At 37.4% G+C, this 16,921-nt stretch overlaps 2 protein-coding genes across 2 annotated transcripts; one reads left to right on the top strand and one right to left on the bottom strand.

Annotated features, from left to right (window-relative positions):
- Positions 1-9,611: 9,611 nt before the first annotated feature.
- On the top strand, positions 9,612-14,135 carry LOC112741776 (transcription factor GTE1). Its single transcript, XM_025790875.3, has 8 exons — positions 9,612-9,744; positions 10,840-11,040; positions 11,413-11,490; positions 12,365-12,589; positions 12,723-12,821; positions 12,927-12,985; positions 13,458-13,608; positions 13,755-14,135. Exons 1-8 carry the CDS (start codon positions 9,658-9,660, stop codon positions 13,893-13,895), a joined length of 1,041 nt encoding a protein of 346 aa, XP_025646660.1. The 5' UTR covers positions 9,612-9,657; the 3' UTR covers positions 13,896-14,135.
- Positions 14,136-14,773: 638 nt separating this feature from the next.
- Positions 14,774-16,764, bottom strand: LOC112741775 (6-phosphogluconate dehydrogenase, decarboxylating 3, chloroplastic). The gene has a single exon (XM_025790874.3). It carries the CDS (start codon positions 16,451-16,453, stop codon positions 14,960-14,962), a length of 1,494 nt encoding a protein of 497 aa, XP_025646659.1. The 5' UTR covers positions 16,454-16,764; the 3' UTR covers positions 14,774-14,959.
- Positions 16,765-16,921: the final 157 nt, after the last annotated feature.

The following is a 16,921-nucleotide window of genomic DNA, read 5'->3' as shown; positions in this document are numbered from 1 at the left end:
TAGTACATCAGATTCTTCTATACCAATTGGGGACATTGACATTGTCTTACCCCCTATCTCTCCGACTCCATCCCCACCCAATAACACTCATGCCATGGTAACTCGATCAAAATCTGGAATTACTAAACCTAGAGCTTTAGCTACCACGACTACTTCCAAACCTACAACCACTGATTTGATACATAACATCCCTAAGACTGTAGCTCAAGCTCTAGCCTCTCCACACTGGAAACAAGCCATGGACATTGAATTTCAAGCACTTATGAAGTGTCAAACATGGATTCTCAAAGAACCACCCCCAAATGCTACCATCATAGGAAGCAAATGGGTTTTTGCCATTAAAAAGGATCAATTTGGAAACATTCTAAGATACAAAGCTAGGCTAGTTGGTAAAGGCTTTCATCAAACAGAGGGAATAGATTATGAGCAGGTTTATAGCCCGGTTGTGAGGCCTAGTACAGTTCGGGTTATTTTTAGTATTGCTGTCTCTTTAGGTTGGCCATTACGACAATTTGACTTTAATAATGCGTTTCTCAATGGTAAACTAGACGAAACTGTTTATATGGCCCAACCACCAGGTTACTCTCATTCAAATTCATCCTTAGTTTGCTGTCTAAACAAGGCTCTCTATGGTTTGAAGCAAGCTCCACGAGCTTGGTTCAATACCTTGGCCAAAACCTTAGCCAAATTTGGATTTAAGAATGCTAAATCTGATATTTCTTTGTTTATTAGATATACTTCCTCTTCTGTTGTTTACTTAATTGTGTATGTTGATGATATTATCGTAACTGGTAATAATATGAATGAAATTAATACTCTCATATCTGATCTCAATAAAATTTTTTCTTTGAAAGATTTGGGACAATTCAGCTTTTTCTTGGGCCTGGAAGCAAATTATTTGCCACAAGGAAATTTGTTAATTACTCAATCTAAATATGCATCAGAATTATTAAAAAGATCAGCTATGGAGGACTCAAGTCCCATGCCTACTCCTATGATATCTAGTCTTAAGATGTCTGCTAATGACTCAGAATTCTTTGATAATCCAAAACTTTATAGGTCAATCGTAGGCGGCTTACAATATTTAACTCTTACTAGGCCAGATTTATCATACTCGGTTAATAAAGTATCTCAATATATGCACCAACCTACACTACACCATTGGAAGTGTGTGAAACGAATTTTGAGATATTTGAGAGGAACTTTGAATCATGGCTTATTCTTCACAAAAGCTACTGATTTTCGCTTACTTTCCTTTGCAGATTCTGATTGGGGTGGTGACTTGGATGACAGAAAATCTATTACAGGCTTTTGTGTGTATCTTGGCAACAATCTAGTCTCCTGGAAAAGTAATAAACAAACCAAACTCAGCAGAAGCAGTACTGAAGCAGAATACAGATCTATAGCTGCTGCACAAACTGAAATTATGTCTCTTCAACAGTTGCTCGGGGAGCTGCACATTCCTCAAAAAATCCCACCTACCATCTACTGCGATAACCAGTCCACTTGCCTTCTAGCTGCTAATCCTGTCCTTCATAGCAGGTGCAAGCACTTGGAGCTAGACTTACACTTTATCAGGGATCTAGTCAACCGCAGAGAACTTTTTGTCGTGCATATACCTTCCACAGATCAGATAGCAGATACTCTAACTAAACCTCTCTCCTTGCCAGCATTTCAGAAATTTAGAACCAAACTGAGAGTACATGACAGATCAAGTACCTCAGTTTGAGGGGGGGTGTTAGAGTAGTGAATTAATTTTCTATTCTATTATGATTAGTTAGAGGGTAGATTAGTCTTTCTACCCTAATAAGGGATGACTTGTGTATATGCTATATATAATAACTTTACTCTTTGGAGAAACAGAGTTTCCTAATATTCATTCTATCATATTCAATCTATCAAGTTTATCTTCTTCTCTCATTCTCTAATATTCATTTGCAAGTTCTTCAATCTTGTTACTCAAGATTCTAATAAAGCATATATATATATATATATTTTGATCTTTTCGGATTATTAATGTCCTTTTTAATAATCTTATGATCAAGAACAATTTAGATTAAATTATAAAAGATTTATCTCTCAATATTATGATTACTATCACAATGATAAATCTCTAAATTTAATCAAGGATTATATTAACATTTTAATATAATAACAATAACAAATTATTTGACACATAATTGATTGGATTGTGGTCATACTCCTTATTCCCAACACTATGCATATCTTTTACCATTAAATAAAGTGTAAATATGCATGATATTCCACTTTGAGTAAAATTTCTTTTCGCCCCTAAGTTTATACTATTTATATTTTAATAATTAAAAAATGAAAATTCATCCTCTATCTTTTTATTCTTTAAATACATAAGTTTTTTTTTTTTTTTTTTAATAAAAATCTCTAGTAAAAAATAGCAAAAAATGCTTTACGTATGATGTTAATTTGTATAATCTGCTCTTCACCTATTTTACATGGATGATAACCATTTGATTGTGGCTATTTATTATTTATACAATCATCAAAATAATGTTGTAGAAGGATGATAACCATTTGATTGAAACATCGTTTTGATGATTATGTAGGAGCTAAACAATTCCAATCGAATATTTATTATTCACGTAGGACTAATGAAGGCCAATTCATACAAATTACGTCACACGTAAGTATTTTTCGTTATCTTTTGTCAAAAATTCTTATAGAATGACTCATGTGTCTAATGAAAAAAAAGGATAAAGACTCATGCATCTAATGAAAAAAAAGATATGGGACGCATTGTCATTTTTCAATCGTTAAAATGTAAGTTGTCTAAATTGAAAAAGAATAAGGACCGAAAAAGAGTTTTACTTCTCCACTTTTAAATTAAATATATAAAATTATAATATTTTATAATATTTATAAAATATAATAAAATATAAATAAATAAAAATATTTATACTTTATTTTATTGAGTTAATACTCAAATTCGTCCCTGAAAGATACCTCGATCTCCATATTAGTCCCCTAAAGATAAAGTTAATCAAAAGAGTCTCCGAAAGTTACACGAGTGAATCAGGTTCGTCCTTCCGTCAATTTGCTTGATGACATGGCTAACGTCTGCTCACGTGGGACGTTAACTGCCATGCTGGCAGAGAAGGAAAACGACGCCATTTTGAGTGAATGTCCAGATAGACATGATTCGGCGTCGTTTTGTGGGCAGCATGGATTCAAAACGTTGCAGAGTAGATTCACCCTCTTCCATAACAAGTATCTCCATGTTTGGTTCCAAAATGTTTCGTCTCCCTCAAGCCATGCCCTAACCCCTTCACCTTGCATTCGCCATTGACGTTTCTCGTTGTTAGTTGACGATCAAAGCCGAGTAGGTGTTGTTACTGAGAATTGTGGTCGTCAGCTCTGTTAGCAACATTGATTGTGGAAGAAGCAATCGTGACGGTTAGAGGTAAGCATTAAAGTTTTTTCCTTTTTTTGAAGTCAGTTTTTAGCCTGATGACTTAGGGGTGGCGTTCTGTATGTCTCTGTCTGATTACGGGTAGGGGTTTGAGGAGCCTAAGGGTTTGTGTGACTATTGTTTAAGTGTCAGAATGCATTGCTTTGACTGGCGTTGTGATGATATTGAGTTATGGATTTTTCATTTTAATGAGGGTTAGTTTTCGTTGTTGCATGTTTGTTTTGGGGTTAGGGTTTGTTATGTTATGATTGAGAATAGCCAGTTGCAATCTGTGTGGGCTAAGGATATTTTCTTTTTTCTGATTGTAGATGGAAGGTCCTCCGATGACCTTTGTGTTTCACCATGGTGGATTGTTTAAGAAGAATGCGGAAGGAGATATGGTATACGAACCCGATAATACAGAGGTTTTGATGGGGGTTGAAGGAGACACGCTTGACGTGTTCTTTGTAAGGGGTTATTACAGGGAGTTGGGTTACATTGAAGCTAGAAACTGTTGGTGGAAAGATCCTGGAGTTTCCCTTTCATCAGGGTTGAGAAGCTTAGTCACAGACGCAGACTTGGTTGCCATGTGCAAGGATTGCAGGAGAAACCACAATCTAATCAATATCTACCTGGAGAATTGTATTTCTCAGCCTTGTATAGTAGACCAGATTGAGGAAGAAGTAGTGAATGTGGAAGCAGAAAGCTTGAAACAAGGGAGGAATTTCGAAGCCAAGAAGTGCAGTTCCCAACTTGTGAAAAAAGCCACAACAATGGATCTTGGCTCCAACAAGCAAACCTCTCACCCCAACAGAACAACCTCACAGCCCAAGTCACAGCCCAATCCAACAATGAAGTCCATATCTGAGCCCAACCAACCAAAGGTGAAGCCCATGTCTCAGCCCAATAAAGCAGCCCACCAGCCCAAGAAGACAACATCTTAGCCCAAGAAGATAACATCTCAGCCCATGAAGCCTGTTCCTCAGGCCAAGAAGACCAGTTATCAGGCCAAATCAGTCCCATCTTAATCAAATTCTTCATCAGAGGCAGCCAATAACTCACAAGGGGCAAATGACAAATGAAGTAGCAGTGGCTGCAGAGTCACAAGATCTGGAAGACAAGTGAAGGAAGCTCCCCTCCAGGAAGATGACACTGACTCTCATGACTCTTATGAGAGTACTGAAGATGAACTATATAGGCCTCCAAAAGTTGTAGGAGACAACCTCTATAGTAGTGACAGTGACAGTGACTCTGGGAAGGGAAAAAGAAGTGGAGAGAGGGACAGCAGGTCTGAAGTCAGAGAGAAGCAGAAGCCCCCTAAGAAAAGATTAGCTGATAAAGAGATAGACATTGATGATTCTAACTATGAGGGGTCTAAAGATGATGAAAGCTCTAAGTCTGGTATGTTAATTCCATAAGGGTTAGTTATTTTTTGAACTATTTTGCAAATGTTAGGGTGGCTTATGTGTTCAAATTTTTGTTACCAGATTTAGATGATAGTGATGGTGCCTCAGATGCTGACTTCTGGCATTCAGAGGATTCTGATAAGGTGTTGGAGTCTGATGAAGAATCACCAGCTGTATACCCTCAGTTCAATGAGAAAACAAAGTTTGAGGAGTTGAAATTTGAGGTCAGTATGGTATTTAAGTCCAAGTCTGAATTCATACAAGCAACTAGGGATTATACAATCCAGTGGGGTAGAAATATTCTGTTTTCAAAAAATGACAAAGTTAGAGTTAGGGGTGTCTGTAAGTCTGAAGATTGTCCCTGGGTAGTTTACTGTGCATGTAATAAACAAGATGGATCTTGGCAAATTAAGACACTAGTAGATAGTCACACTTGTCCAAGAAGGAGGAAAAACAGAGCTGCAACCCAAACCTGGACTCTGAGTAAACTAGTACCTAAGCTTAGAAAACACCCAATCATGAAGCATCAAGAGGTTTATGACTGGTTTGTTAGAAAGTGCAACGTGTATCTGAATAGCACATGCATTACAAGAGCTTTGAAAGCCGCTAGGAAAATAGTCGAGGGTGATGAGATAGCTCAATATGGGTTGGTGTGGGACTATGCCAATGAGTTGCTGACTAGTAACCCCGGTTCCACAGTTCAAGTGTCTGTTATCCCCATGCCTAAGTGTCCTCCCCTATTTGATCGCTTCTATGTTTGTCTTGATTCCTGCAAGAGGGGGTTTAAGGCAGGTTGCAGACCCTTAATTGGTCTTGATGGAGCATTTTTGAAAACACTACATGGGGGTCAGATTTTAACAGCTTGTGGGCAGGATGCTAACAATTACATATTTGTGATTGCTTATGCCATAGTGAGTGTTGAAAACAAAGACAATTGGAAGTGGTTCCTTGAGTTATTGCATAATGACCTGGGAGACTACAGGGAGAACAAATGGTGCTTCATTTTAGACATGCAGAAGGTTAGCATTTTATTGACTTACAAGTAGGAATTAGTAGGACTATTTTGATTTAATGAGGTTACATTGAGGGATGAATTTGATTTAATGAAGTTATTGTAGGGATGAAATTGATTTGTCATCTTGTCGTGTGTGTTTTAACTTGCAGGATTTAATACCAGCTGTTCAGGAAGTGTTTCCCAGGGTACACCATCGATTCTGCGCCTGTCATTTATGGCGCAATTTCTCAAAACAATGGTCTAGCACTGAACTGAAAGATATGGTTTGGGAATGTGCTCGGTCTAGGACAACAGTTGAATTCAATAGAAACATGAACAGAGTGAAGCTAATTAATCAAAAAGCCTGGGAATATCTCGGCAAGTGGCCTAAAGATGCATGGACAAAGGCCCACTTTAGTGAACTGTCAAAGGTGGATAACATCTGCAACAATGCTTGCGAGTCTTTCAACGCGAAAATCAAGCATGATAGGGGCAAGCTGATTCTGACATTAGCAGAGGAAGTTAGAAGAATCATCATGAAGAGTATTGTTGACAATCGGAAGAAGCTAGAGAATTATCAAGGGATTCTCCCCCCTGTTCAGCAGAGTAGACTTGAAGCCATGACAACGTTGTCTAGCCACTGGGCTCCTCAATGGTCTGGTGATGAAAAAAAAGAACTGTATAAAGTTCATGGCTGGCCAACCAATATGGTGGTTGACCTGGGAAAGCATACATGCAGCTGTCGCTTTTGGCAACTCACAGGTAAAAAATTCAACATTAGTTACTGTCATCTACTTTTATGCACGATCTTCAAATAATGATCAATTTGTCTTTGTAAGGGATGCCGTGTATGCATGCAATCTCGGCTATACAGGATAAGAATGACAAACGTGCTGAAGACTATTGTCATGACTGGTTGAAGATGGAAGCGTACAGGAAGACTTATTGCTTCAATGTGAATCCAGTGAAAGGTCAGGATCTGTGGGAAAAAACTCCACACCCAGCTCCCGTCCCACCACCATTTAAGGCAAAGCCTGGAAGGCCAACGAAAAAAAGGCGAAGGGACAAAGAGGAACAACCTACTGGGTCAAAAACAAAGATGAAGAGGAAGTATAACCCTATCAGATGCATGTATTGCAGTGAGATAAGACACAACAAGCGAAGCTGTGCAAAGAAGAAAGCTACCGAAGCTGAGAAGCATGCTAAGCAGCTGCAGCTGCAACTAGTTGTGGTTGCCCCTGCTGCAGAAGGGGCTACCCCTGAAGCAACCGCTATCCCAGCTGAACCTAATCCAGCTCCATCAACAACACAGACTCTAACAGTAATTGATATTAGCCAGTGTGACAGTATACCATCAACCCAAGAAACACAACAGGTAATCTGCCATATGTGATTTATTTTAAACATTTGTTATTTCATAAATCTCATTTCTTTTATAAGCTAAATCTAAATCTAGATCTACCTTTTAAATTGTGTAGGAACAACTCACAGCTAGGCCATCCAAATTAAAGGTCATTAAAAGGAAAGCCAGACTTCAGTCCTCTCCTAAACCTACTGTAGCCGCACCAGTTGCTATCTCTGCTGAGACAATCAAGGGGACTAGTTCAACTACTGCTAAAAAATTGGCCGACTTTATGACCTTCGTTCCTACTCCCGGCTTCAAGCCCCCAAGAAAGATTGATAAATGACTTTGATTAGTGTTGAAATGTATTCTGGTTGAATTTGTTTTGTGTGAGGATACTTTATATTTTTTTGCACAGGGCAATTGGTTATCTATGTAACTGAAAGTTGTACTATGCCCTTTTATTTTGGTCTAGGATACCTTTTAGGTTTTGTATCCTCATGTAAAAGCTTATGACTTTGATGTGGTCTGTATCCTATGTTAAACCTTTTTATTTTGGTCCTTAAGAAAATGTGACATCTAGCCTCCTATGGCAACTCAATGTTTAAGAGTACTTTGACTACTCAATGTTTAACAGTACTTTGACTACTAATTATGTCCATTCCTTAGTGCATCTTACTTTAATAGTGATCCGAATTGGTTTGGAACCTTTGAATTGGATTGTGTTGTCTTCATCTAAAAAAGCCAAATGCAACATCTATTCTCATTCAATTGATTCGTGTCATTACACCATCACGTTTCAACAGAATTTGCTTTACTTGGAACGAGACAACAAACTACAAACGATCACATTAAGCACAACTACCACAAACAGAAAAACTATTAACATTTTCAATGCTTTTACTTCAGCTTCCAAGCTGCCCAGTCTCCATGCCACCTTCAACCTCCATTCATCACAGTCACTATCAACCTGCAGCTCCGCCCCATAATCTTTCTTTGTTCCACCTTCGCCCACCCCTTCATACTCATCATCCTCAACCCACTTAAAGTAGTTGCAGTGACTGCCCTTCTGCAAATTCAGAAATTAGAAAATAAAAAATTAAAGAAAACCCAACACACAAAACAACATTGAAAACCCTTAACGTCTTACACAACACTCACCCAGTACCTTGGACATGCACGGAATAGTCTATCTGGATTCTCCGCTGTCCCAGATTTTCTTATCGCAGCCTTCAACCCACAGAAACATGATTCCTCATGGGTTTTCCTCCTGGTTCGCATTGAGGCGCTGGAAGCATTACTGCCGTTCGAGAAGAACGACACACCACCACCACGGACTCCATTTCCTGCCTCCATCGTTGCCCCAAACCAGCAATTTCAACACGAACCCAGGCATATGACCCTCTGATTGATGAAGGCGACCTATTTATCGTGGAATTTAGGATTAGGTTTCAAACACTTAGGGACTTATTTGAATTGTTTTGCCAAACTTACCTTCTCAGCAATAGGTTATGACACGTTGGCCTCTTCCACGTTGGAAGCTAACCACACACGTCAGCAGACGTTAGCCAGGTCAGCACGGGAGTTAACGGAAGGACAAACGTGATTCACTCGTGTAACTTTCGGAAACTCTTTTGATTAACTTTATCTTTCGGGGACTAATATGGAGATCGAGGTATCTTTCAGGGACGAATTTGATATTTAACTCTTATTTTATTATAAAGATATTATATATTATTATGATTTTTTTTATTTTTTTTCATTCAAACAAATTTTTTTTATTTATTTTTTTCATCCAAACAATACATAAATAATTCTATTTTTTATTTTCTCATTTATTTTCTCTTATTTTTCTTTTTTTTTTATTTTTTTATATCTAAACAAAATATAAATGTATAATAGATTAGTCCTTAATTTATTTGATTAGGAATTCCGTGAAAAATCAAGAAAGAAAAAAGAGAGGTATTTGCAGTTTTATAAATTTTTCACTTTTAATTTTGCTATTGATTTTTGTACAACACAGAGACAGAGCATGCTAATATTTGGAGTAATGACGTATTGACATGTAGTAAGAAAGCAATTTCAAAATTTGTTTCAAGAGATAATAATGAGCATGTTTAGCTAATCACAAACATAAATTAGTTTTAGTTACAGAGAATTTTGATGGTGTGTTAAAATTTATTCACTAAAAAAAAAAAAAGTCTAAAAGAGAGTGAGAGAACATGACCAATCCTCTAATTAACATCATTTAAAATACTATTATTATAATTAAAAACTTATTTAATTAAGCACATTAAATATAACTCTTAAAAACTTATCTCTGAATCAAAGAAGGAAAAAAAACCCTCACTAAACCCTCACTCGCTTCCAAACCCGAATATGTAAAACAGAATCTGATATAAATAATGGCTCAAACAAATAATAATAGTAAAAGGATATTTTTTTTATAGAAAAAAAAAGGAAAGAAGAAAGAGAAAGATTTCTGGCATCAATGGCTGCTTTGTATTCCAGTGTCACAGAGGAGGATCTGAACGGTTTTAGGTTCTCAATCGATCAAATTCAAACTCAAGTTGTCAAGGTGAACCATCCTATACTACTAAATACTAATCATAATAACTCAAAACTATTTCTTTATTTAATTATCTATGTTTGTGGATTATCATTTTTCAACCATAATTGATATATAATTCATGCGTCCATGATGCTTTAATTTTTTATTTAATTACAATTCATGTTCAACATAGCATTCAATTTTTTTTTTTTTTAAATATAGGATCCAACATTACTCACTCACATCACATGTACCAGATGATGAAGATTTTAAATATCTCTATTGATTTTTTTCTTGATACTAGATAATGCTGCTGATTCTTGTTTTTCTGCCTTGTTCTTCACTTCTTGTCTCGGTAAAGTTTTACCCTGTCTTGTTGTCTTTAACTCTTTATTATCACGTGTGAGTCCAAGAAGAAAATGTTCTTCATGTTTGTGCATGCAATGTGGGTCAGTGTATGTGGATCAAAATGGACTCCTCATATGTGGATGTAACTTATTTTGGTTTGAGTTTTGTGTTTAATTTTGATATATTGTTTTCAATCAATCTTTTTCATTTAGATTGCTATTCAAATAGTGAGTGTGAAATGTAATTACTTTTCTTAACGTAATAATATATAATTAGATTCTTGTATAGCCATTTTACACTGATACCAACAGTGCATAAAGATTAAATTCTTAAAGTTTATTTCTTTGGGGTAATGTTTATTCAAATAGTGAGTATAAATTCACAGCACATTCTCAATAGTATGCTCCTCTCATGAAAATATGGCAATTTAGTCCCCTTTAGAAGTTCTCTGATCTATATTTTCATGAAGTCTCTGACATCTAAATGTTTTCATAATCCCTATGATTGAAAACAATATAAAGAAAAGTTTTCTATGCTTCTAAACACATTGCATTAGTTAGGATATTGTTATATTGTTTTCATGATTCCCTTTGAAATGTTCTCTTTGTTATAAAGCTGGAAGGTAGAAGCTAATGTTAGTTGGGTTATAAGGATCTAGCACATGTTAAGTGTGGAATTGCTGTTATGCATGCATAGGCTTGTTAATATTTAAACTTCTTTATTTGAAAATGAGTTAACAAAAAAGTGTTTCTTTGTGTATTGTGCTCAATGTAGCTAGAGAAACAAGTAAATGAAGTTGAACAGTTCTACCAATCCAACGATTTTAAAGTTAATAATTCCAAAAACAAGGGTGAAAATAAGCATCTTATTGGAACTAAGAAGTCACTGCAAGGTGATTCACACAATGAAGCTGATGCTGATGCTGCAAAAGGAAGGGAAGAACTCATGCGCCAGTTTTCCGTTATATTGCGTCAGGTAATTGCTAACACTCTACAACTACGTCTAAGGTTTCATGTCTATTGTTGGATTAAGATGAAATCATGGAATTCCAATGTATGTTATCAGTATCTTGCTTGAATATGAATTTTGTTTTTGTTAAATTAATGAACTGAATTCAAACAAATGATTATCCATTAAGGACAATTTTGTTCTGCTTTCACTGGTAGAAAGCATTTTATTGAGATGAATTCATTTGATGGAAAATAGTATTTCCTTACATGCTAAGTTTCATTTTCATCAAGAAAAATTGATCAGTTTTCTTTCTGGTTGTTCAAATAAATATGACCGCTTGTGTTGAATTTTGAGTTCTGCCAAGTTTTTAATTGTGATGCATTCATTGCTTCACAGATTACTCAGCATGAATGGGCTTGGCCTTTTATGGATCCTGTAGATGTTGAAGGTCTGGGACTGTATGACTATTATGAGGTAATATTTTTCTCTCTTTCCTTTTTCTGGGAATTCTTTGTTTATAATTTCATGGAAAACTGTACCAGATGACAAATAATTATGTTGGATGTACTTGCTTATGCTGTAACCAAACTTGGATATTTCAGCATCAAATACAGAACTAAGAAAAAATAAAATAACTGGCTTTTGGAGGCTGAAAATTTGGTATATGGTATAAAAAAAAATGTGAATTTCCTAAAAATGGGTCATATAGGTTAATTTTAGAAATATGAGCCTAAATCTTTTACACGTTATGAAAAGCAATTGTTTTTTTGTCCTCTTCTATATTTCAGGTTGTGAAAAATAATATTTTTTAATCTTTTTCTGCATTTCATAAGTTGTGAAAACAGTATGCGTTTTCTTCTGCGATACGTAGTTACTCCTTAGCTTTTTGCTGGTTGCAAAAAGCAGACCAACTCATATTCTTGTACATCACCCCAACCACCTATTTTGGTGAATTACACCAACTAAAAAATCATTTAAAAATTAATTTCTGACTTTTGGATGACTAGTTCTCTCCTCTATAATTACTTCATTATCTAGTTACAAAAGTATCTTCACTGTTTCCTCTCACTATCATGAGAAACGTGCCACATACGATATCACTTACTATGTTACTATTTCTAGTTTCCTACTTACTTGGGAGATGATTCCTTGCTTCTCAATTCCTTTCTAATGTGCACCATTATAGGTGGGAATGCAAGTGAGTAGACTTTATATCTTCTAGATAAATGACATTTGAAATCCTTGTATTGATCCAAAACTATTAAAGGAGTTCTTTTTATGTTCAATGTTTCTTTCTTGGGATAATACTACCCTTTTTTATTTTATTTTTAAATTTCCCTTCTCATAGGTTATCAATAAGCCTATGGATTTCAGCACAATAAAAAGAAAAATGGAAGCTAAGGATGGCTCTGGTTATAAGAATGTCAGGGAGATATATTCTGATGTAAGGTTGATTTTTAAGAATGCAATGAAATACAATGATAAAAAGAATGAAGTCCATGTTATGGCGAGAACCTTGCTGAACAAGTTCGAAGAGAAATGGCTGCTCCTGTTGCCTAAAGTTGACCAAGAGGTAACTTTTTTTCTCCCAAAATCTTTGCCTCTCTTTTAGATGAGTGAAAGATTACACATAATTTCAATGGCTACATATATAGAAATAACACAGTTTTCAGTTGTCCTATGTAACTTTTTATTTTGTATGTTAGGAGAGGAGACATTTAAAGGAAGAAGCGGATGCACAGTTGGAAACACAGCTCGCACAAGAAGCAACTTATGCCAATATGACTAGGGATTTATCTGTTGAGGTTGATTGATTATTTTTATTCTAGAATCATGTTCTAAATCAGTTATTTGATTTTACTTAGGAGTATGCTTTATGCTGCCATTTGATCTTCTTCCTGTTGTTTCAGCTGGACAAGGTTGATGTGCATTTGAAGAGTCTTAAAGCATTGGTTATTCAAAACTGCAGGTTTGTAAACTATTAACCTCGTATTGATGCCTCTTGATGATGGTCAAATTGCAATAGATATGTGTTATACGTTGCCATTTGCTTGTTTTTCTGTCTTATCATTTACACTAAGGTTAAAATTTTCTAAAAGTCACCAGACTTTATAACTGAGATGAATACAAATGGCGGTTACATGTATAACAACCTACATCCCCTCTAAGAAGATTTGAATGATAAAGTATACCACTTGTTCTTAATATTGATGTCCCTTTGCTACTTACGCTGTTGAATTTGTCTCACGTACATGTGTCTTGGCATTGAGTTGATTTTGAACAAGCTGTTTTATGCCAATATAACATTGAAGGCTGATAGGTTTTTATATCCTTCAAAACTCATAGGTTCCTTAAATTTCATCGTGACATTGATGTCCATGTTCATTGTTCAAGAAACCTTTTTCTTTTGGTATTGCTAAATGTTGCTGAAAATACTGCAGGAAACTCTCATCTCAGGAGAAAGTTCTACTTGGGACAGCTCTCCCAAGGTTGTCTCCTGAATACCTCATCAGAGCATTGCAAATAGTTCATGAAAACAATCCAAACTTCCAACCTAATGCTGAAGTTGTGGAACTTGACATTAATTCTCAGGTCTCTCCACGTTGTATCTATAGCTACTGATGTTTGCTGTCAACCATTTTTCAGTTTTGCCTTGCCTTTCCTTGAGTCGTTATGTTGTTCCGCGAAGCATGCTCTTTCTTGTTGCTAAACCTTTTTTTTTCTGCTAAATTTTACAGAACGACTACACACTGTGGAGGTTAAACGTTTTTGTCAAGCATGCATTGAAAGTTCAGGGAAGAACTGCTGAGGGCACAGGTGTTGACCATAGTAATAAAACCGAGAACAAGAACTACTCCAAAAGGAGGAGAATTTTGTGATTCTCTTGCCAAGATATCTTTTGAAAGTACTGAAAAATCTTATATCTAGTGTTAGGTAATGCAGTAGGATAGGATCATTCTGTAAAATCATTTATGATATGCTCAATTAGTTAGAGGGATCAATGAGTAGTTTGTGTCTGATAATGTTTCACCATATAGACCCTTCAACAAATCTAGAGGGGTACAGTTTCCTTTGGTGTATTTGGTTGGTTGAAATAAAATGGATGGTAAAATTTTCTATGATTCTTTTTCAACGGAATGCGAAATTGATTCTTTGGAGACATCTCTCTGGTGATTGACATAACTTTGTTTACATGAAACTGTCATAAAAATCGGACGGAATTAAATAATTCTCAAGTAGAGTTTGATTCATAATAACAAAAATATATCTCTGCAATTCTCCTTTCTTTTCAAAGAAGCAAGATTCCATGTTTGTTCCAAGTTAAAATAACTGCTTCAGTCTCATCTCAAGATCAAAAGCCAAAATGGGAAGTGTGGAATGAGTTACTTGGCAAACCAAAACCTTAAGTTTTGATCCCAACAAACCCTGGCTTCTTCTATTCTGTGCAATGAAGAATGCATTTGTAACTCTACCATATATGACTTAATGGCTTTATCTATGCCAAGACTACATAATACAGTACCTTGTTCTTAGTCTTCTCACACTATAGGACAATATCATAATTGCATGTAACATGTTCTACAGGGGAATATTTTTGGCAATTAGCAGTAATCATCAACACCCTTATCCATCACATGGAGCAATTTTAATCTTACTAACTAGTCTCATCTCATACAACTGCAAAGTTTTAAAGCATCAAATTTTAATACAACAGCCTAGTTGATTGTAAAGAAAAAGGGAAACAAATCAAAACCTGTGTGGAAAAAACCTTGCTTTTATTAAATTAAGAGCAAAAACAGATATAAGAAGTAAACAATAGTGGTTTTTCCTCTGCCTAAACAAGGATCCTCAAAAGAAGCACATACAGTGTCAATTTTTCAACTCAAATGCTGCATGAACAATAAAGCACAAATACAACTAACCAACCCAACCAAAACACGTATCAATTGAGAGCACCAACCCCAGATCCACTCTTGCGAGCGAGTTTTGTCCACTCAGTATGGAAAGCTCCGGGGCGATCAACCCTCTCATAAGTATGAGCTCCGAACAAGTCTCTCTGAGCCTGAACAAGGTTAGCCGGCAGCCGTGCCCTCCGGTACGTGTCAAAGTAAGCAAGGCTAGCACACATCCCAGGAGTGCTGATTCCAGCCGAAATGGCCAACCCCACGACCCTCCTCCAAGCAGCCTGCCTCTGCACCATCTCCCTCGCAAACTCTGGGTCCACGATCAAGCTCGCCAAGTTGGGATTCCTCTGATAGGCCTTCTTGATCCTATCCAAGAACACAGCTCTTATGATACATCCACCCTTCCAAATCCTAGCCAACTCTCCCAAATTCAAGTTCCAACCTTTCTCATTACTCTTGGCCCTCAACAAGTTCATCCCCTGAGCATAGCTGCAAATCTTGGAAGCATACAATGCCTGCCTCACATCATCAATCAATCGCTTCTTGTCGACGCCAACCCTCGCGGCAGATGCGATATCATCACTCATTCCAGCTTCCTTCAAAACACTGGCAGCATTCTCCCTCTCCTCCTTCAACCCGCTCAAGTACCTGGAATCCAAGGACGCAGCAATGGTTGGCGCCGCAATAGAAAGCTCGGCAGCCTGCTGAACCGTCCACTTGCCAGTGCCCTTCATGCCGGTCTTATCAAGAATCTTATCCACCAAGAAACCATCACCACCTTCCTCATCCTTCACCTTGAAGATATCAGCGGTGATCTCAATGAGGAAACTCTCAAGCTCCCCACGGTTCCACTCCGCGAAAATATCAGCGAGCTCAGAATTGTTCAAACCACCAACATGCTTGAGAACATCGTAGGCTTCAGAGATTAACTGCATGTCTCCGTATTCAATTCCGTTGTGGACCATCTTCACGAAGTTTCCAGAACCTCCCTCGCCGATGTAGGTGACGCAGGGGCCGTCCTCGACCTGAGCGGCCACCTTGGAGAGAATATCCTGGATGTTGTTGTAGGCCTGGAGAGAGCCGCCGGGCATGAGGGAAGGACCGTTACGGGCGCCCTCTTCGCCGCCGGAGACTCCCATGCCAAGGTAGAGGAGTCCCTTCTCGGAGGCCTGGTGGATGCGGCGCTCGGTGTTCTCGTACCACTCGTTCCCGCCGTCGATGATGGTGTCGCCAGGCTCCATGTGGTCGGAGAGAGCGGCGATGGTCTGGTCAACGGGGGCGCCGGCCTTGACGAGGATGATGACGGATCTGGGCCGTTGGAGTGAGAGGACGAAGTCGCGGGGGTTGTATTGACCGGTGAGAGGGAGAGAGCCCTCTTGGCGGGCCCGATCTACGGTCTCGTCGACCTTGGAGGTTGTGCGGTTGTACACGGAGATTGGGAAGCCTTTCTCCGCTATGTTCAGAGCCAGGTTTTGGCCCATCACCGCCAGGCCCGCAAGCCCGATGCGCGACAACGCTGCCGATGCTTCCATCAGTTACAGAGAAGGAGGGGGGTTGGCGAATGGGGAATGTGGTAGTAGGATGGTTTAGGTTCTGTATAAATGGGATTCTTAATTGTTAATACCAATACTAATTGTAATTAACTACTAATCAAGTAGCAGTGACTTTGGGGGTTGGGTTTCAGTTTTGTTTTGTTTAGGGGATGGGGTTAGTGATAGGGCGGGGGTTGGCGGACTTTTCGAGGGTGTGAAGGGTTAGGTAACCTCAGTCCTCACCTGAAAACACATTCGCCTTAATACATTTTGGCAACTCAGCCAACATCTTTGAAAAACAGAAACAAAATATATTTTGATTATTACATAATAAAATAATTACTTTTCCTTATTTAATTCATGTAATAAATTTATTTGCATATTTATTTAAATATAAAATTTTATTTTATAATCAACGGGACAGAAACGTTCAAAAAAAATCTAGATTATACAACTACTATTTTAAGA

The sequence above is a fragment of the Arachis hypogaea genome, chromosome 14 (genome assembly GCF_003086295.3).
Source record: "Arachis hypogaea cultivar Tifrunner chromosome 14, arahy.Tifrunner.gnm2.J5K5, whole genome shotgun sequence".
Taxonomy (NCBI): Eukaryota; Viridiplantae; Streptophyta; class Magnoliopsida; order Fabales; family Fabaceae; genus Arachis; species Arachis hypogaea.
The sequence above is the reverse complement of the archived record's forward strand: the minus strand, read 5'-3'. Positions and strand labels throughout refer to the sequence as shown.